Source organism: Anomaloglossus baeobatrachus, chromosome 3 (genome assembly GCF_048569485.1).
Source record: "Anomaloglossus baeobatrachus isolate aAnoBae1 chromosome 3, aAnoBae1.hap1, whole genome shotgun sequence".
In the NCBI taxonomy this organism is placed as follows: domain Eukaryota; kingdom Metazoa; phylum Chordata; class Amphibia; order Anura; family Aromobatidae; genus Anomaloglossus; species Anomaloglossus baeobatrachus.
This window is the reverse complement of record NC_134355.1, coordinates 149,134,212-149,151,639: the sequence shown is the minus strand read 5'-3', so window position 1 is coordinate 149,151,639 and position 17,428 is coordinate 149,134,212. Positions and strand designations below refer to the sequence as shown.

The 17,428-nt window shown below is 45.2% G+C and overlaps 1 protein-coding gene across 1 annotated transcript in view; it reads left to right on the top strand.

Annotated features, from left to right (window-relative positions):
* UTRN (utrophin) overlaps positions 1-17,428 on the top strand; it is a 1,025,654-nt gene that overhangs the window by 251,556 nt on the left and 756,670 nt on the right. The window contains exons 14-16 of the mRNA XM_075339520.1: positions 4,618-4,719; positions 13,524-13,631; positions 15,205-15,384. Coding sequence (XP_075195635.1) covers positions 4,618-4,719; positions 13,524-13,631; positions 15,205-15,384 — 390 coding nt within the window. The remainder of the gene's footprint in view (positions 1-4,617; positions 4,720-13,523; positions 13,632-15,204; positions 15,385-17,428) is intronic.

Here is a 17,428-nt window from a genome sequence, read left to right as displayed (position 1 = left end):
GGTATCAATAAGTAGCAGTGCTTAGTTATGTATCATTATCAACACTTCCAGATCTCATCTCACAGTGTTGCCAGTTCTCACCCTCCCCTCCGACTGACTGCTGTCAGATGAGATCTGGAAAAGGTTGTAATGATGCATAACTGCTATATATCCATAAAGTAGCTGCAGAGATGAATTAGGAGAGGAGGATGAATTTTCACCCTGTACACACATGGTCAAAATTGTTGGTACCTCTCGTTTAATGAAATAAAAAGCCACAGTGGAGAGAGAGGAGAGCTTATTTTCCCCCTGCATGTTACTGTCTTTTTATAATTAGTCAACCTATTTTACAGGGGAATAAGTACACACCCCCAGAGACAAATGGAGGCACAAATGTCTGGTATAGATAACTAGCAGAGCTGAGTTATGTATCATTACAAACTTCCAGATCTCATATCACAGTGTTGTCAGTTCTCCTCTCCCCCTCTCACACTGACTGCTGTCAGATGAGACCTGGAAAGAGTTTTAATGATGCATAACTGCTACATATCTATAAAGTAGCTGCAGAGATGAATGAGGAGAGGAGGATGTATTTTCCACCTGTACATACGTGGTCAAAATTGTTCGTACACCGCGTTTAATGAAAGAAAAACCCACAATGGTAAGAGAAATAACTTGATTCTGACAAAGGTAATAATACATTAATATATGAAAATGAACAAATGAAAGTCAGACATTGCTTTTTAACCATGCTTCCACAGAATTTAAAAAAAATAAAACAAATAAAACTCATGAAATAGGCCTGTACAGAAATGATGGTACCCCTGAAAATAATGTGGCAAAAGGGACATGTTAAATCAAGTTGTGTCCACTAATTAGCATCATAGGTCAACAAAAGAACACTGTCCCTACTGTGAAACATGATGGAGGCTCGGTTCTGTTCTGATGTTGCTTACTGTATCTGGCACAGGGTGTCTTGAACCTGTGCAGGGTACAATGAAATCTCAAGACTATCAAGGGATTCTAGAGAGAAATGTGCTGCCTAGTTTCAGAAAGCTTTGTCTCAGTCGCAGCACATGGGTCTTGCAACAGGAAAATGGCCCAAAACACACAGCTAAAAAGTCCCAAGAATAGCTAAGAGTAAACATTGGACTATTCTGAAGTGGCCTTCTATGAGCCCTGACCTAAACGTGGCTTTACACGCTACGAGATCGCTAAAGCGGTCTCGTTGGGGTCACGGAATTTGTGACGCACATCTGGCCGCTTTAGCGATGTCGTAGCGTGTGACAGCTATGAGCAAATTTGAATCATCGCAAAAACGTTCAAAATCGCTCATCGGTGACATGGGGGTCCATTCCCAAATATCGTTGCTGCTGCAGTAACGATGTTGTTGGTCTTTCCTGTGGCAGCACACATCGCTATGTGTGACGCCGCTGGAACGACAAACATCTCCTTACCTGCCTCCACCGGAAAAGGTGGAAGGAAGGAGGTGGGCGGCATGTTCCGGCCGCTCATCTCCTCCCCTCCTTTTCTATTGGGCGGCGGTTCAGTGACGCTGCTGTGACGTCGCTGTGACGCCGAACAAACCGCCCCCTTAGAAAGGAGGCGGTTCTCCGATCACAGCGACGTCGCTGCACAGGTATGTGCGTGTGACGCTGCCGTAGCGATAATGTTTGCTACGGCAGCGATCACCGCATATCGTTACAACGACGGGGGCGGGTGTTATCGCGCTCGACATCGCTAGCAATTGCTAGCGATGTCATAGTGTGTAAAGCGGCCCTTAATCCTATTGAGCATCTTTGGAAAGAGCTGAAACATGCTGTCTGGAAGAGGCAACCTTCAAACACGAGACAACTGGAGCAATTTGCTCTTGAGGAGTGGCCAAAATACCCATCGAGAGGTGCAGAAGTGTCATTGACAGTTACAGGAATCGTTTGATTGCAGTGATTGCCTCAAAAGGTTATGCAACCAAATATTAAGTTGAGGAGGAGGAGGAGGAGGAGGGTGCCATCATTTCTGTCCAGGCCTGTTTCATGAGTTTTATTTTTAAGAAATTTCTGTAGAAGCAGAAAAGCAATGTCTGACTTTCATTTGTTCATTTTCATAGATTTTTTATTTATTACTTTTGTCAGATTTTCTGTGACCATTGTTGGTTTTTCTTTCATTGAACGAGGGGTACCAACAATTTTGACCACATGTGTATGTTGCTGCCTGCTTATAATTAAGAGAACCTTTTTTACAGGGGAAGTAGTAGACGCCCCCAGAGACAATTGTCTGGTGCCGATCAGTTAAACTATAAAAATGATACACTAAACTTTACAAAGTAATATCTCCTCATCAGAGAGTAGAAATAAAAAAAATAGACTTTATTTTACTCAGCTCTGCAGCCACTATTCCATGATTTGATTTAACATGCTGAAATTGGGAAAAGATCCTTTTTAAAGCCAAAAATCTGCAGCATATTACAGAACCAGAAAACTGGATAAGATTTTGTCAAATCTATACATTGTGGAAATTAACAAGCTGTGTCATGTCAATTCATCTGATTGGCTGCAGCGGTCACGTGCTATAACAATGTGACATGAACATTGGAGATCACTGGAGAAGTAGTGGGTCTGAGAGGTAAGTATATGCCTTGTTTATTTTATACTAGCTGTAGTACCCGGCGTTTCCCAGGATAGTAAATGTTTCTCTGTCTCTCTCCCACTCTCTGTCTGTCTGTCTCTGTCTGTGTCTCTCTCTGTCTGTCTCTTGGCCTGTCAGTTTCTGTCTGTCTCCCTTTCTGTCTCTTTCACTCTGCCTCTTTCCCTGTCTCTGTTTCTTTCCCTGTCTGTCTGTCTGTCTGTCTCTTTCCCTGTCTGTCTGTCTCTTTCCCTGTCTGCCTCTGTCTGTCTGCCTCTGTCTGTTTCCCTGTATGTCTTTCCCTGTCTTTCTGCCTTTTTTCCCTTTCTGTCTCTGTGTGTTTGTCTGTGTTTCTTTCCCTGTCTGCCTCTGTCTGTCTCTGTCTGTCTGCCTTTTTTCTCTGTCTGTTTGTCTCTTTCCCTGTCTACCTCCGTCTGTCTGTCTGTCTCTGTCTGTCTGTCTATTTGTCTCTTTCCCTGTCTGCCTCTGTCTTTCTCTTTCCCTGTCTGTCTCTGTCTGTCTCTTTCCCTGTCTGCCTCTGTCTGTCTCTTTCTCTGTCTGTCTGGCTTTTTTCCCCTATCTGTCTCTGTTTGTCTCTGTCTCTTTCCCTGTCTGCCTCTTTCTCTGTCTGTCTCTCTCTGTCTGTCTGTCTCTCAGTCTGTCTGTCTGTCTGTCTCTCCACCGATATTATATTGCCTTAAGCAAGCCTGCTTTACACGGGACGACCGTTCGTGCGATTTCACAATCGATCATACCCGCCCCCGTCATTTGTGCGTCACGGGCAATTGATAGCCCGTGGCGCACAAAGTCGTAAACCCCCCGTCACACGTACTTACCGTACCTCCCGTGCGACGTCGCTGAGTGCGGCGAACATCCACTTCCTGAAGTGGGAGGGACGTTCGGCGTCACAGCGACGTCACACGGCGGCCGGCCAATAGAGGCGGAGGGGCGGAGATGAGCGGGATGTAAACATCCCGCCCACCTCCTTCCTTCCGCATAGCCGGCGGGTGCCGCGAGACGGAGGTAAGCTGCTGTTCATCGTTCCTGGGGTGCTACCCCGGTGACGAGCAACCGACGCCATTTTAATTAAACGAGATTATGAAACCGAGCGATGAGTACACGACTCACTATTTGTGAGCGATACTGCGTCGCTCGGAGGTGTCACACAGCCCGACATCGCAAGCGATGCCGGATGTACGTCACAAAAAACGTGACCCCGACGATCTATCGCACGATAGATCGTCTCGTGTAAAGCACCCTTTACACATAAGCCTCTTATACCAACAATTGTCTTTGTTCCTATAGCAACCAATCAATTACAGCTCCTATTAATAACCTGTAGCTCCCAGCTCCATTCACTTTAATGGAGGCAGGTTTTTTGGAGAGTAACTGTAATGCACAGGCTTAAATTTTCCCATCAAAACATAGTCTATGACATTCCCTGAGTCAAATGAGGCGTCTGTGCAAAGTTTTGTGATTGTAAATGCGACAATGCGGGTTCCTTTAGCGGACATACACACATACATACATACACACATACATACACTCAGTTTTATATATTAGATGGGGCACACTAGCAGGGAAGGAGTTGTCCAGTAGTAGACAACCCCTTTAACCTATACATTGCAAAGGGTGAAATCGATGGTGAAAATCCACATCATACATTGTGTTATCAACTTCCACAGTGTGTGGATGAGATTTGTGAAAATCTCATGCACGTTGCTGTTACTGTAATACGCTGCGGATTTTTGGCTTTATAATCCAGATGGAAAATCTGCAGCATATCTATAATAGTCTCAGGCATCTCCTTCTGTATCTTATAAATGCTATAAATAAAGTATATTTATATAATTTTACATTTTTCTTTTCGTCTACAAATAATACATAATAACCCAACTATGTGTAATTCAGATAACAATGTTGGCCCCAAAAAATGTACATTCCTACACAGCGTCAAAGCAAAACTTCCTGCATAGGAAAAATGTTATACCTAAATATTTTGATTCTTCATTGCAGAGACTCGGAGAAAGGTGGGCAGCAGTTTGCCGCTGGACAGAGGAGCACTGGAGTAAGCTGCAGGGAATCCTTATTCCTTGGCAGAAACTATTAGAAGAACAGGTAAAGAATGTAAAAAATATTCATGAAAATAATTGCTAAGGATTTGTTCTTTTCCAGCAAATGTACTTTGCATTTTGATGCATTTTAACCAGAAAAAAAACATAAAAACTGACAAGAAGTATCCTAAGTCAACAGATCAAGTAAAAAAATCATAATAAATCATAACAAATAATGACCGATCCATCTTATCTTATCAGTCATGTATCCAGTAAAAGCGTAAATGATAAACACAATGGTTTTGTTACAAATAGAAAATGTTATTATGACTTACATACCGTATTTTTCGTTTTATTAGACACACCGGATTATAAGACGCACCCCACATTTAGAGATAAAAAAAGGTAAAAAAAAATAAAAATGGGGTCTGTCTTATACTCCGGTCACAGGAGGCAGAGGTTGTGCTGGCAGCAACGGCGGGTCCGTAGCGGCAGCGGTCAGTGGCGGCAGTCAGTGGCGGCAGCAGCGGCGGCAGTCAGTGGTGGCACCAGCGGCGGGTCCGTGGTGTCAGTGAAGGCTTAAGCGGCGGGTCAGTAGTGAAGCAGGCCGGTGCGGTGAGTATCCCAGTGTCCGCGGCCCCAGTTCAAATGATGGCACCTGGAGCGGCGCATGCGCAGATGGAGCTCACATCCAAGGGCTCCATCTGCGCATGCGCTGACTCCTAGCGTCATCATTTGAACTGGGACACTCACCGCACAGCCACCTTACTCCACACAGCCACCTGCCCGCACTCACGCACAGAGTGGCAGCCAGCAGGCTGCCCGCACAGAGAGGCAGCCGACATCCAGGATAGAGAGGGAGCTGGCACCAACAGGCACCCGGCGCGCACACAGCCACCAGGCCGCCCGAACGAACCCGGTCGCCACACAGACAGTCCCCCACAGTAATCTATATTCGGATTTTAAGACGCACCCCTCATTTTCCTCCCAAATTTTTGGGAGGAAAAGTGCGCCTTATAATCTGAAAAAGACGGTAATTCTAATTGAACATTTATTAAAAGTCTATTACCACTGGTAGTAAGTGATGGCATATCACTACCGGTATCACAAGTAGTTTCAAAACCCCATGGGAAAAATTATGTAGTTTATAAAAAAAAAAAAGCTACAGATTAAAAACAAAAGTCAATGAGTGATCCTATAAAGACCACTGCTTATATACTATTAGGAAGATGGCTGGTGCAACATATTGTGTGCTTGGTTTCAACTAAACACATTAAGCCTATGAAGCCTGTTATATGCCATTACCTAATAATTGCTGAGGATCAGATCACTACTAATCTGAGACTGTACGGGCATCCGGCCGTGCATGGACCTGCAGATGGCCCCTTTCACTTATATGGTGCTGTTTTTCAGCAGATGGATTGGAAGACCCCTGTGCAGAATATATACTATGAAGGGGATACAATGCTGAAGTATCTTCATTCTCAGAATTATTGTTCATTTTGATGTCCATCTCTCTCCTGTATTGGGCAGCGCTATAATATAATCTGATTGCATGTACTATCTCCGGATCCAGTGTTTGCTCTCCGTTATTGCTCTGATTTCTATATATTGGCTGCAGCAGTGATGTAAAGACTATAGAGCACTTCACTGCAACAAATTACTGAGCCTCTATAACAGTAGGAGCCACTGTGCTCAATGATTTTCTGCAGCCGTGACATCACCGCTACAGCCAATAAACATAGACCATGGCAGCAAGTGCTGGACTCTGGGAGGGTGAGTACCATCACATTTTATTTACTTTTTTTACACAGTGCTGGCAAGTAGAATCTAGAAACTTAAAAGGGTTTTTCAATAAATTGCTTTGTTTTTCTCAAGGCAAATAAATATCCTTTATTTGAAATAAAAGACAAAAAAACACCCTCTTTCACCACTTTAACCCCCAAAACATCCCTGCATGGCTGGCGTAATCAACACGAGGGCCCACGATGATCCCAGCTCTGCTGCATTATTGAAGCCACAGCCAGCGATCATGGAGCATGACTGCCCGCTGTGAGTTTGAGGTAGAGACTGAGCCACAATCAGCGGTGACGTCACTCAGGTTAGTTGCAGTCCCAGCTGGAGGTTCCAACGGTCCTCCACCTGTGATTGCAGCTAACCTGACCCCAGGGGACCTCACTGAACTCTCACTGAGTTCACAGACCTGCATATACTGGAAGAAAAATGTGTTTTTTTTTTGCCAAGAGATGCAGATTTGGTGCTGAAATTTATTCACCATAGTCTTGCACCCAGTCTTCTGCATCTCCTGGCAAAATAATCACTTTCAAAACCACACCATGAGTAGACCATGGTAGTGACCTATCCCAAGTATTACAACTCTCCCCATGAGTTGTTGTTATCTCTGAATGCAGACTGATCTATGACTACCACCGTGTTGCAACGAAGTAGGTATATGCATGCCCCCCACCTCACCCCCACTACCCCGTACACCCTCTATCTCAGTCTATTCTCTCTCTAGTCTTCTTCCTTCCTGTCAGTTTGTGTATACAGATTTAATAAGTACAATTTTTCATGGTAAACCCCCGAGTAGGGGAATATATTAATTGCATTATTTGTATTGCTGAATGCAATTAAATATTATTTGAAACTAAAATCGCACCAGGAGGTGCAAATTTGGTGCAGAAATGTCTGCTCCAGATTTGTGCACCATATTTGCAGCTACCGGCAGAAAACCGCACCGAAATCGCTGTTTTTTAGACTGGATGGTGAGTTCAGCAAACAGGAGAAAAACAAATGTCTTATAAGAGGAGAAAGAAGCACATTATTCTTCTTATAAGTTATATTACAAAGATTCTTATATTCATTATTAGGCTATGTTCACACTAGAAAAATGATTTTTCTTAAGAAATTTTGTGAGAGTGAAGGATTAGCGCACCTGCGTTAAAATAATGCACTAATAACGCAGGTGCGTTTTGGTGCGTTTTTGGTTTGTTTTTTTGCAGGTTGGTCCCTCCGTTTTTTAACAGATAATATATAGCTAGAGAGATAGATAATAGATAATAGAGGGAGATAGAGAGATAATAGATAGATAATAGAGAGATAATAGATACATAAATGCCCCGTCACACTAAGCAACATCGCTAGCAACATCGCTGCTAACGAACAACTTTTGTGACGTTGCTAGCGATGTTGCTGTGTGTGACATCCAGCAACAACCTGGCCCCTGCTGTGAGGTCGTTGGTTGTTGCTGAATGTCCTGGGCCATTTTTTAGTTGTTGCTGTCCCGCTGTGAAGCACAGATCGCTGTGTGTGACAGCGAGACAGCAACAACTAAATGTGCAGGCAGCAGGAGCCGGCTTCTGTGGAGGCTGGTAACCAATGTAAACATCGGGTAACCAAGAAGCCCTGTCCTTGGTTACCCGATATTTACCTTTGTTACCAGCCTCCGCCGCTCTCACTGTCAGTGCCGGCTCCTGCTCTGTGCACATGTAGCTGCAGCACACATCGGGTTAATTAACCCGATGTGTGCTGTAACTAGGAGAGCAAGGAGCCAGCGCTAAGCATTGTGCGCTGCTCCCTGCTCTGTGCACATGTAGCTGCAGCACACATCGGGTTAATTAACCCGATGTGTGCTGTAACTAGGAGAGCAAGGAGCCAGCGCTAAGCATTGTGCGCTGCTCCCTGTTCTGTGCACATGTAGCTGCAGCACACATCGGGTTAATTAACCCGATGTGTGCTGTAACTAGGAGAGCAAGGAGCCAGCGCTAAGCGGTGTGCGCTGCTCCCTGCTCTGTGCACATTTAGCTGCAGCACACATCGGGTAATTAACCCGATGTGTGCTGTAACTAGGAGAGCAAGGAGCCAGCGCTAAGCGGTGTGCGTTGCTCCCTGCTCTGTGCACATTTAGCTGCAGCACACATCGGGTAATTAACCCGATGTGTGCTGTAACTAGGAGAGCAGGGAGCCAGCGCTCAGTGTGCGCTGCTCCCTGCTCTCTGCACGTGTAGCTCCGTGTGGTGGTAACCAAGGTAAATATCGGGTTGGTTACCCGATATTTACCTTAGTTACCAAGCGCAGCATCTTCCACGCGGCGCTGGGGGCTTGTCACTAGTTGCTGGTGAGCTCACCAGCAACTTGTGTAGCGACGCTCCAGCGATCCCTGCCAGGTCAGGTTGCTGGTGGGATCGCTGGAGCGTCGCAGTGTGACATCTCACCAGCAACCTCCTAGCAGCTTACCAGCGATCCCTATTGTTGTTGGGATCGCTGGTAAGTTGCTTAGTGTGACTGGACCTTAAGCAACTTACCTGGGATCCCAACAACGATAGGGATCCGCTGGTAAGTTGCTAGGAGGTTGCTGGTGAGATGTCACACTGCAACGCTCCAGTGATCCCACCAGCAACCTGACCTGGCAGGGATCGCTGGAGCGTGGCTACACGAGTTGCTGGTGAGCTCACCAGCAACCAGTGACCAGCCCCCAGCGCCGCGTGGAAGTTGCTGCGCTTGGTAACTAAGGTAAATATCGGGTAACCAACCCGATATTTACCTTGGTTACCAGCGCACGCAGCTACACGTGCAGAGAGCAGGGAGCAGCGCACACTGAGCGCTGGCTCCCTGCTCTCCTAGTTACAGCACACATCGGGTTAATTACCCGAAGTGTACTGCAGCTAAATGTGCACAGAGCAGGGAGCAGCGCACAATGTTTAGCGCTGGCTCCCTGCTCTCCTAGCTACAGCACACATCGGGTTAATTAACCCGATGTGTCCTGCAGCTCCATGTGCACAGAGCAGGAGCCGGCACTGACAGTGAGAGCGGCGGAGGCTGGTAACAAAGGTAAATATCGGGTAACCAAGGACAGGGCTTCTTGGTTACCCAATGTTTACTGTGGTTACCAGCCTCAGCAGAAGCCGGCTCCTGCTGCCTGCACATTTAGTTGTTGCTGTCTTGCTGTCACACACAGCGATCTGTGCTTCACAGCGGGAGAGCAACAACTAAAAAATGGCCCAGGACATTCAGCAACAACTAACAACCTCACATCAGGGGCCAGGTTGTTGCTGGATGTCACACACAGCGACATCACTAGCAACATCGCTGCTACGTCACAAAAGTTGTTCGTTAGCAGCGATGTTGCTAGCGATGTTGCTTAGTGTGACGGGGCCTTAAGGCCCAGTCACACTAAACAACTTACCAGCGATCCCAACAACGATCCAACCTGATAGGGATCACTGGTAAGTTGCTAGGAGGTTGCTGGTGAGATGTCACACTGCGACGCTCCAGCGATCCCACCAGCAACCTGACCTGGCAGGGATCGCTGGAGCGTGGCTACACGAGTTGCTGGTGAGCTCACCAGCAACCAGTGTCCCAGCCCCCAGCCAGCAGCGCCGCGTGGAAAATGCTGCGCTTGGTAACTAAGGTAAATATCGGGTAACCAAACCGATATTTACCTTAGTTACCAGCGCACGCAGCTACACGTGCAGAGAGCAGGGAGCAGCGCACACCGCTTAGCGCTGGCTCCCTGCTCTCCTAGTTACAGCACACATCGGGTTAATTACCCGATGTGTGCTGTAGCTACATGTGCACAGAGCAGGGAGCAGCGCACACTGCTTAGCGCTGGCTCCCTGCTCTCCTAGCTACAGTACACATGGGGTTAATTACCCGATGTGTACTCTGCTACACGTGCAAGAAGCAGGAGCCGGCACTGACAGTGAGAGCGGAGGAGGCTGGTAATGAAGGTAAATATCGGGTAACCAAGGACAGGGCTTCTTGGTTACCCGATGTTTACCGTGGTTACCAGCCTCCGCACAAGCCGGCTCCTGCTGCCTGCACATTTAGTTGTTGCTGTCACACACAGCGATGTGCGCTTCACAGCGGGACAGCAACAACTAAAAAATGGCCCAGGACATTCAGCAACAACCAGCGACCTCACAGCAGGGGCCAGGTTGTTGCTGGATGTCACACTAAGCAACATCACTAGCAACATCGCTGTTACGTCACAAAAGTTGTTCGTTAGCAGCGATGTTGCTAGCGATGTTGCTAGCGATGTTGCTTAGTGTGACGGGGCCTATAGATAGATACATAGATAATAGATACATAGATAGATACAGAGAAAGATACATAGATAGATAGATACAGAGATAGCTAGATACATAGCTAGATAGATAGATAGATAGATAGATAGATACATAATAGAGGGATAGATATTCCAGCTTTATTTATGATGTTTGTGGACACACTGCAGTTCTCGCGGTCCGGTAATGTGTTCACATCACCGGCCATGAGAAATGTCCTGGAGTTACCCGCAGCCTCGCTCATGGAGCCGCATTCAGCACTCACTCACTGAACGAGGCTGCGTGGAAAACTGTCAGTCGTGGCTGGAGCAGGGCTGGAAGCGCCGCGGGACATCGCTGTGGATTACCTCGGAGCTGTGTTTGGGGGTTTAATAAAGTGGAGAAATAGGGGGCTTTTTGTCTTTTAATCCAAATAAAGGAATTTTTCGGGGTGTGTGTGTGTTTTTACTGTCACTTACAGATTAGTAATGGCGTGTCATAGACGCTGCTATTACTAATCTTTGATTTAAGCAGCAGCTATTGGTTGCCGTTAACTCATTATTACCCTGATTGCCACCGCATCACAGCAACAGAATGAGTCAGGAACACGCCAGGACTGTCGCATAATGGATGCGAAAGTCCCGGGGCAGCTGCGGGCTGATATTCTCAGTTGCAGGAGGGGGGTCATTAACCATGGCCCTCGCCCTCCCCAGCCTGAGAATACCGGGCCGCCGCTGTGTGCTTACCTGGCTGGACGGTAAAAATACGGCGGAGCACACGCTTTTTTTTTTGTTTTTTATTTTTAATATATACGTTTGATTTCTATGTGTATTCTATATGTCCGTGGCTGTGTCTGAGTGTCATATGTGTGTGTTTACTCTCTGCATTACATTACAGTCAATGGAGTGAAATAACGCAGTTAGCTGCAGAAAAGAAGTGACATGCTCATTCTTTTTCTTAAGAAAATCTACTGAAAGAATTTTCTTAAGAAAAAAACGCAGTGTGCGCACAGCTAATTTTTTTTGCCATAGGTCTTGCTGGGGAATGTCTGCAGAAAGGTTACAAGAATTTCTCAAGAAATTTCTGCAGCAAAAGCGCACCAAATGCGGGTAAAAAACGCAGTGTGTGAACATAGCCTTACTATTGATTTAGGCAAAATTTGTTCTACCGACAGTGATCATTTAAATTAATAAAGAGCTAGGCCATTTTCCCACATTCATGACCAAATACGCTTATTTTTTTTTTCTACACAAAAAAAATCGCATCAATACAGCGTCATAATGTATACAGATTTGAAACTTTTTTTTGCCAGGAGGTGCAGATTTGATGCAGGAATATGGTGTATAAATTTCAGCACAAATCTGCACCTCCTGCCAGAAAACTGTAGTTTTCTGCCAGGAGATGCAGGTCTTGAGGTGAGGTCACTGAATTTGGATTACATTGGAATTGTTTGTTGTTGGGGTTAATAAAGGGGAGAGAGTGGGTGTTTTTTTTTCTATTTTATTTCAAATAAAAGATTTTCTCATTTTTTTTGTTTTATTTCTTTTTACTTACAGCTTAGTAATGGGGGTGGAGTTCCATAGACTCCTCCTATTACTAAGCTAGGGCTTAATGGTAGCTGTGAGCTGACATGAACCCCGTATTGCCCCAATTGCCACCAGGGCAATCGGAATGAGATGGGCAAAGTTCTGGGATGTTGCATCTAACCAATGCGATAATCCTGGGTGACTACAGGCTGCTATTTTTAGGCTGGGGGCCAATAACCATGGGTGCTCCCCAGCCTGAGAATACCAGTCCCCAGCTGTCAGCTTTATCAAGGCTGGGTATCAAAATTGGGGGGAACTGCATGCTTTTTTTTTTTAATTATTTATTTAAATAATTTTAAAGAAAATCTGCATGCAGACCTTCTTACTTTGATACACGGCCAAGATAAGCATGTGGCTGAGGGCCCCGGAAGTAGTGTTACAGCTGCGCGGGAGACTTGGTAAGTATAACGCTCACTCTAATTCCCCTATCCCGTCTACCACCATTTCAAAACCCAGGATTCTGGTGTCCTTAGACATATATGGAGATCGGCATCTGGGCAGATATCCGTGATCATTCCGGGTTAGAACCGAGGTGTTTTTGTTAAATACGGTTGGACTCGCCGATCCCGGGTATCTGCAAGTCTGCCCATTACTACTGATAACACAGTAAATTGTCAGATTACACTCCCCATTACATTACACTTTATGGAGAGGGCAGGGGATGGATGGACTGAGAAACAGACTGAGAAAACAAGCAGAGGCTGACAAGGCAAGCAGATCGTGTGGAATTTAGTGAGTGATATCTTTCACCCCAGAGCTGGATTCGCAGCCACTATGTTGAGTATTGCTGTTGTTACTTTTGAACATGTCTTAAATAGAGTAGAAGGATTCCTTTTTTCTGTGTGTTTAGTAAATAGTAGACATCAAAGCAGCTAATCTCCTACTATTTCAGAAAGAGTTGAGCCAGAATACCTAGTAAAAAAAGTGCTTCATGCAAACACACATAGCTAGAGATGAGTAATTCTGCTGCGGCCTGGTGTCCAGTCTGATCCTTCATGGTAACACTTCTGCGACCGCCAGAGACACCCAAGATGACGGTATGAGGGTACTAAGTGAGGAAGTGAAGACTAACTGCCATGGAGCATTGGACTAGATGCCAGATCTGGGTTACACAAAAGGAACGGCTCATCTCTAATGTTAACTTATTCTAAAAAATGACTTGAAATTATTGGTATGGTTTAAATTACTTTTTAATCTCTGTATGAAACCTATAACTAAACATCCCGTTGTCTTTTCAGGTCTTGTTTAAGATGTGGCTAAGTGAGAAAGAACAATCGTTGAGTACAGTCCAGCGCGGTAACTTTAAAGACCAGGCCGAGCTGAGTGTGAGTGTGAGGAAGTTAGCGGTGAGTGCAGTATATAAGTTATTTGAGGAATCTGGTGACGTCCATGTAGATAAGTCAAAAGAAAAAAACAGGCTTGAGGGAGGCGAGTTTTCTCCATGATACAAGAAGATTACTGTCAGTGCGGGCATGCTTTCCTGTCACTCATTACCATTCATCTCCTCTGACACTGAAAAGATTGAAAGTAAACAAACGGTCTTCTGCTTCTTTATCCCATCTAATCACATTTTGTCTGCATTTTACCTGTCAGTGCACTCAGTCAAACCACTGTGGAAAATGGCAACCTGTGAATGCTTGCTATTTTAGTTAATCCCACCTTCAGGATATTTCCATAAGGTATAAGGGTCTGATCACATGTTGCATTTTTGCAGTTTTTTGTACCTGTAAAGTTATACTTACCTTGCAGATTTGAAACAGTTTCAGATATGTAGCATGCCAATTCTATCAGCATTTTTCACCCATTCACCCAAAAAATGCGGGCATTTTAAGCAACCTTTATTTTCTGTCTACTCCATGAAGTGCAGCAGATTTTTCTGCTGCAAATTCTGAACATGTTCACATTCCCCAACTCTACCATGTAGTTCCTTTAAAAGGGTTTGGTCAGCATAGATATTGTTGCATGGTTCTAGGAATTGGTTGGTTCCTGTTTTAGATATATCCCAGAGCTTTTAAAGCACGATTCCAGAGGGGTTTTTTTCAGAGCTGGATTGGTGCTTTTAATCGAAGGTCCCTGCCCCCGGTCTTCTACTCACCCTGTAGCATCTTCACCATTTATCTATGCCGCTCCGGTCCCACGGCACATTCTTGTGACCGCAACGTCTGACTATCTGTAAGTCAGATGTTATGTCCCAAGCTCTCAATACAAGTCTATGAGACCCAGAACGAGGACCTCATGGACTTATATTGAAGAGTGATTTCTCACTATCCCTTATCAAACACTGTAGCACAATCTGCCGGAGACCGACAAAAGTGGTGGTAAAGATGTAGACGGCGGTGGGTAAATATACGAGTAATGTCAGGAAACTTTGATAAGGTGCACCACTCCAGAGGAAAACATTTCTTAGTCTGGTGATATACCCAAAGTATAGTCACCAAGAGCTTTAGTAGTATAGTTGGGAAGTTTCTTCACACGCCAGTCTTAATGGGCTACAACATTTTTTCAGCTCAAGTAGCCTATCATCTAAAGCAGTGTTCCTCAACTCCAGCCCTCAAGACCTACCAACAGTTCATGTTTTCAGAATTTCCTTACCATTGCACAGATGATAATTTTATCACTTGCATAGATGATAATTCCAACACGTGTGCATTGCTAAGGAAATCCTGAAAACATGCACTGTTGGTGGGTCATGTGTACTGGAGTTGAGGAACGCTGATCTAAAGTTTATGGAGACCTCCTAACTCTTATCAACAGATGATGTCATAAGAAAAAAGGAGTACGTATTTTAAATTTTAATGCCCAGTTCCTTTGTCTCGGAAAATTATGTTTGTTTCTCAATATGTTAATGCACATGGATGCAAGGCGATGATCACAGTAGTTCAACCTTTCTGCAGTTTATATACAGTATCTTTGTTTCAGGGTCTGAAAGAAGAGCTAGGAATGAAGCGGCAAACATTTGACCATTTACATGACTTGGCCCAGGAAGTAGCTCTCCTAATTGGCAATGGAAAAGCATCTCAAAAACTAAAGAGTGATATGGAAGATCTTGCTCAAAGGTGGGATGGACTGGTGCATCTTTTAGAGGACTACACTAATCAGGTAATTACAGTAATACAATAGTTGCAGCTATATAATTTGAGTATGGAAGTGATATACCAAAGTAAAGCTTTCTGAGGTTGTGTGTGTCTCAACTTAACCTAACTCCACTAGATAATGAGGATGAAGATTTTTGTGCCAGATTTAGAAAGTCATATATGTCAGATAGCAAACAAATGGCAGTACTGTAATTTGTGTATCAGCTGGGTCCACTAGAATGAGAGACGTTCTTCTTACTAAGATATATAAACTCTGGAGAATATTAAATTGGCTACTTATATGCAATACTGGACAAAAGTGTGGGGACACCTGATTATTCTGTGGTTTTCCTTGTTCTTATTAGCATGTGCACATTGTAGATTGTTACTGTAGGCATCAAGACCAAGAAGGAACACAGACAGAAGCAAGGCGTTAAGGAACATGTGTGAAACATAGCAGAATATATGTTAAACCTTAGCATCCTCAAATAATACTTCTTTACTCTAACAACAGCTTTACACAACTTTGGCATTCTCTCAAGCAGCTCCAGGAGTTACTGGAGGTGCAGAGCAATTGTTGGCTGCTTTGCCTTCACTTAGCAATCCAACTCATTCCAAAGTATCTCACTTGGGTTGAGGTCTGGTGATTGTGGAGGCCATACGTAGCCTGGGTGTGTTTTGGGTGATTGTTCTGGCGTAACACAATTAATGGTCATTCTAAGTGAAAACCAGTTGGGATGACATGTTGTTGCAGAATACTGTGAGAACCATACTAGGTAAGTTTGCCTTGAAAATTAATATACAGGATCACCAACAATGACACTAGCAAAGCATCCCAACACTATCACAATTCCATGCTTCATGGTGGACATCACATGTGTAGCAACCATCCACTTACCTTTTCACCATCTCACGCCTGAAACACACATCCATGAAAAAACACGCACGTGTGTTACGTCCGTTTTTCGGGTCCGTGTCCCGTTTTTGAGTCCGTTTTTATGGTCCGTGTGGCATCTGTGTGAACTGCGTATGCTAGCCGTGTGTGCGTGTGGAATGTCAGTGTGTGTGTGTGAAACTTAACAGACGTGTGTGTGTTGTCCGTGTGAAATGTCCGTGTGTGATGTAAAATGTAGTTGCTACATGTCGGCTGACAGCAGACAGCGACGCGCGCTGAGAATGAACTCGGGTGAACTTCACCAGACTTCATTGTCATACCGCGGCTCTGTCTGGGTGTCGCGTCCTGATTAGCGGTCACCCGTGAAGCACTCACCGGTGACCGCTAATCCCCTGAGTGACTGAAGTGAGCAGCGTGATTAGCGCTGCCGTAACTCAGGTTACCCGCGGCCAGCTGGATCCTCCCCCCGTGACTGCAACTCACCTATGACTTCATCGCTGTCACTCGGGCGACTTGCTGTCACAGTTGGAGGATCCAGCAGTGGCCGCGAGTAACCTCAGTGACAGCTCAGCTGATCGCGATACTCACCTCAGTTGCTGCGTGGATCTGGCAGGAGCAGCGGTGTTCTTCTGCAGCTCCTGTCACCTTCATGTAGCAGAGCTGGAAGCGAAGCGGGACCTCCGTAGATTACGCCGGACATGGATGGGTATTTGGGGCATAATAAATTGGTGAACACCGTTTTTTTGTAGTGTTTATTGTTTCAAATAAAGGATTTTTTCACTTTGTGTGTTTATTTACTGTAACTTACAGATTAATCATTGGGGGTGTCTCATAGATGCCTGCAATGATTAATCTAGGGCTTATTGGCAGCTATGGGCTGCCAATAACTGCTTATTACACCGATTGCCAACGCACCAGGGCAAATCGGGAAGAGCCGGGTAGAGTCCCAGAACTGTCGCATCTATTGTATGCGGCAATTCTGGGCGGCTGCTGGCTGATATTGTTAGGCTCGGGGGCTCCCCATAACATGGAGCTCCCCATCCTGAGAATACCAGCCTTCAGCCGTGTGACTTTACCCTGGCTGGTATCAAAATGGGGGGGACCGCACGTCGTTTTTTTTAATTATTTATTTATTTTACTGCACAGTATAGACCAGCCCACCGGCGGCTGTGAT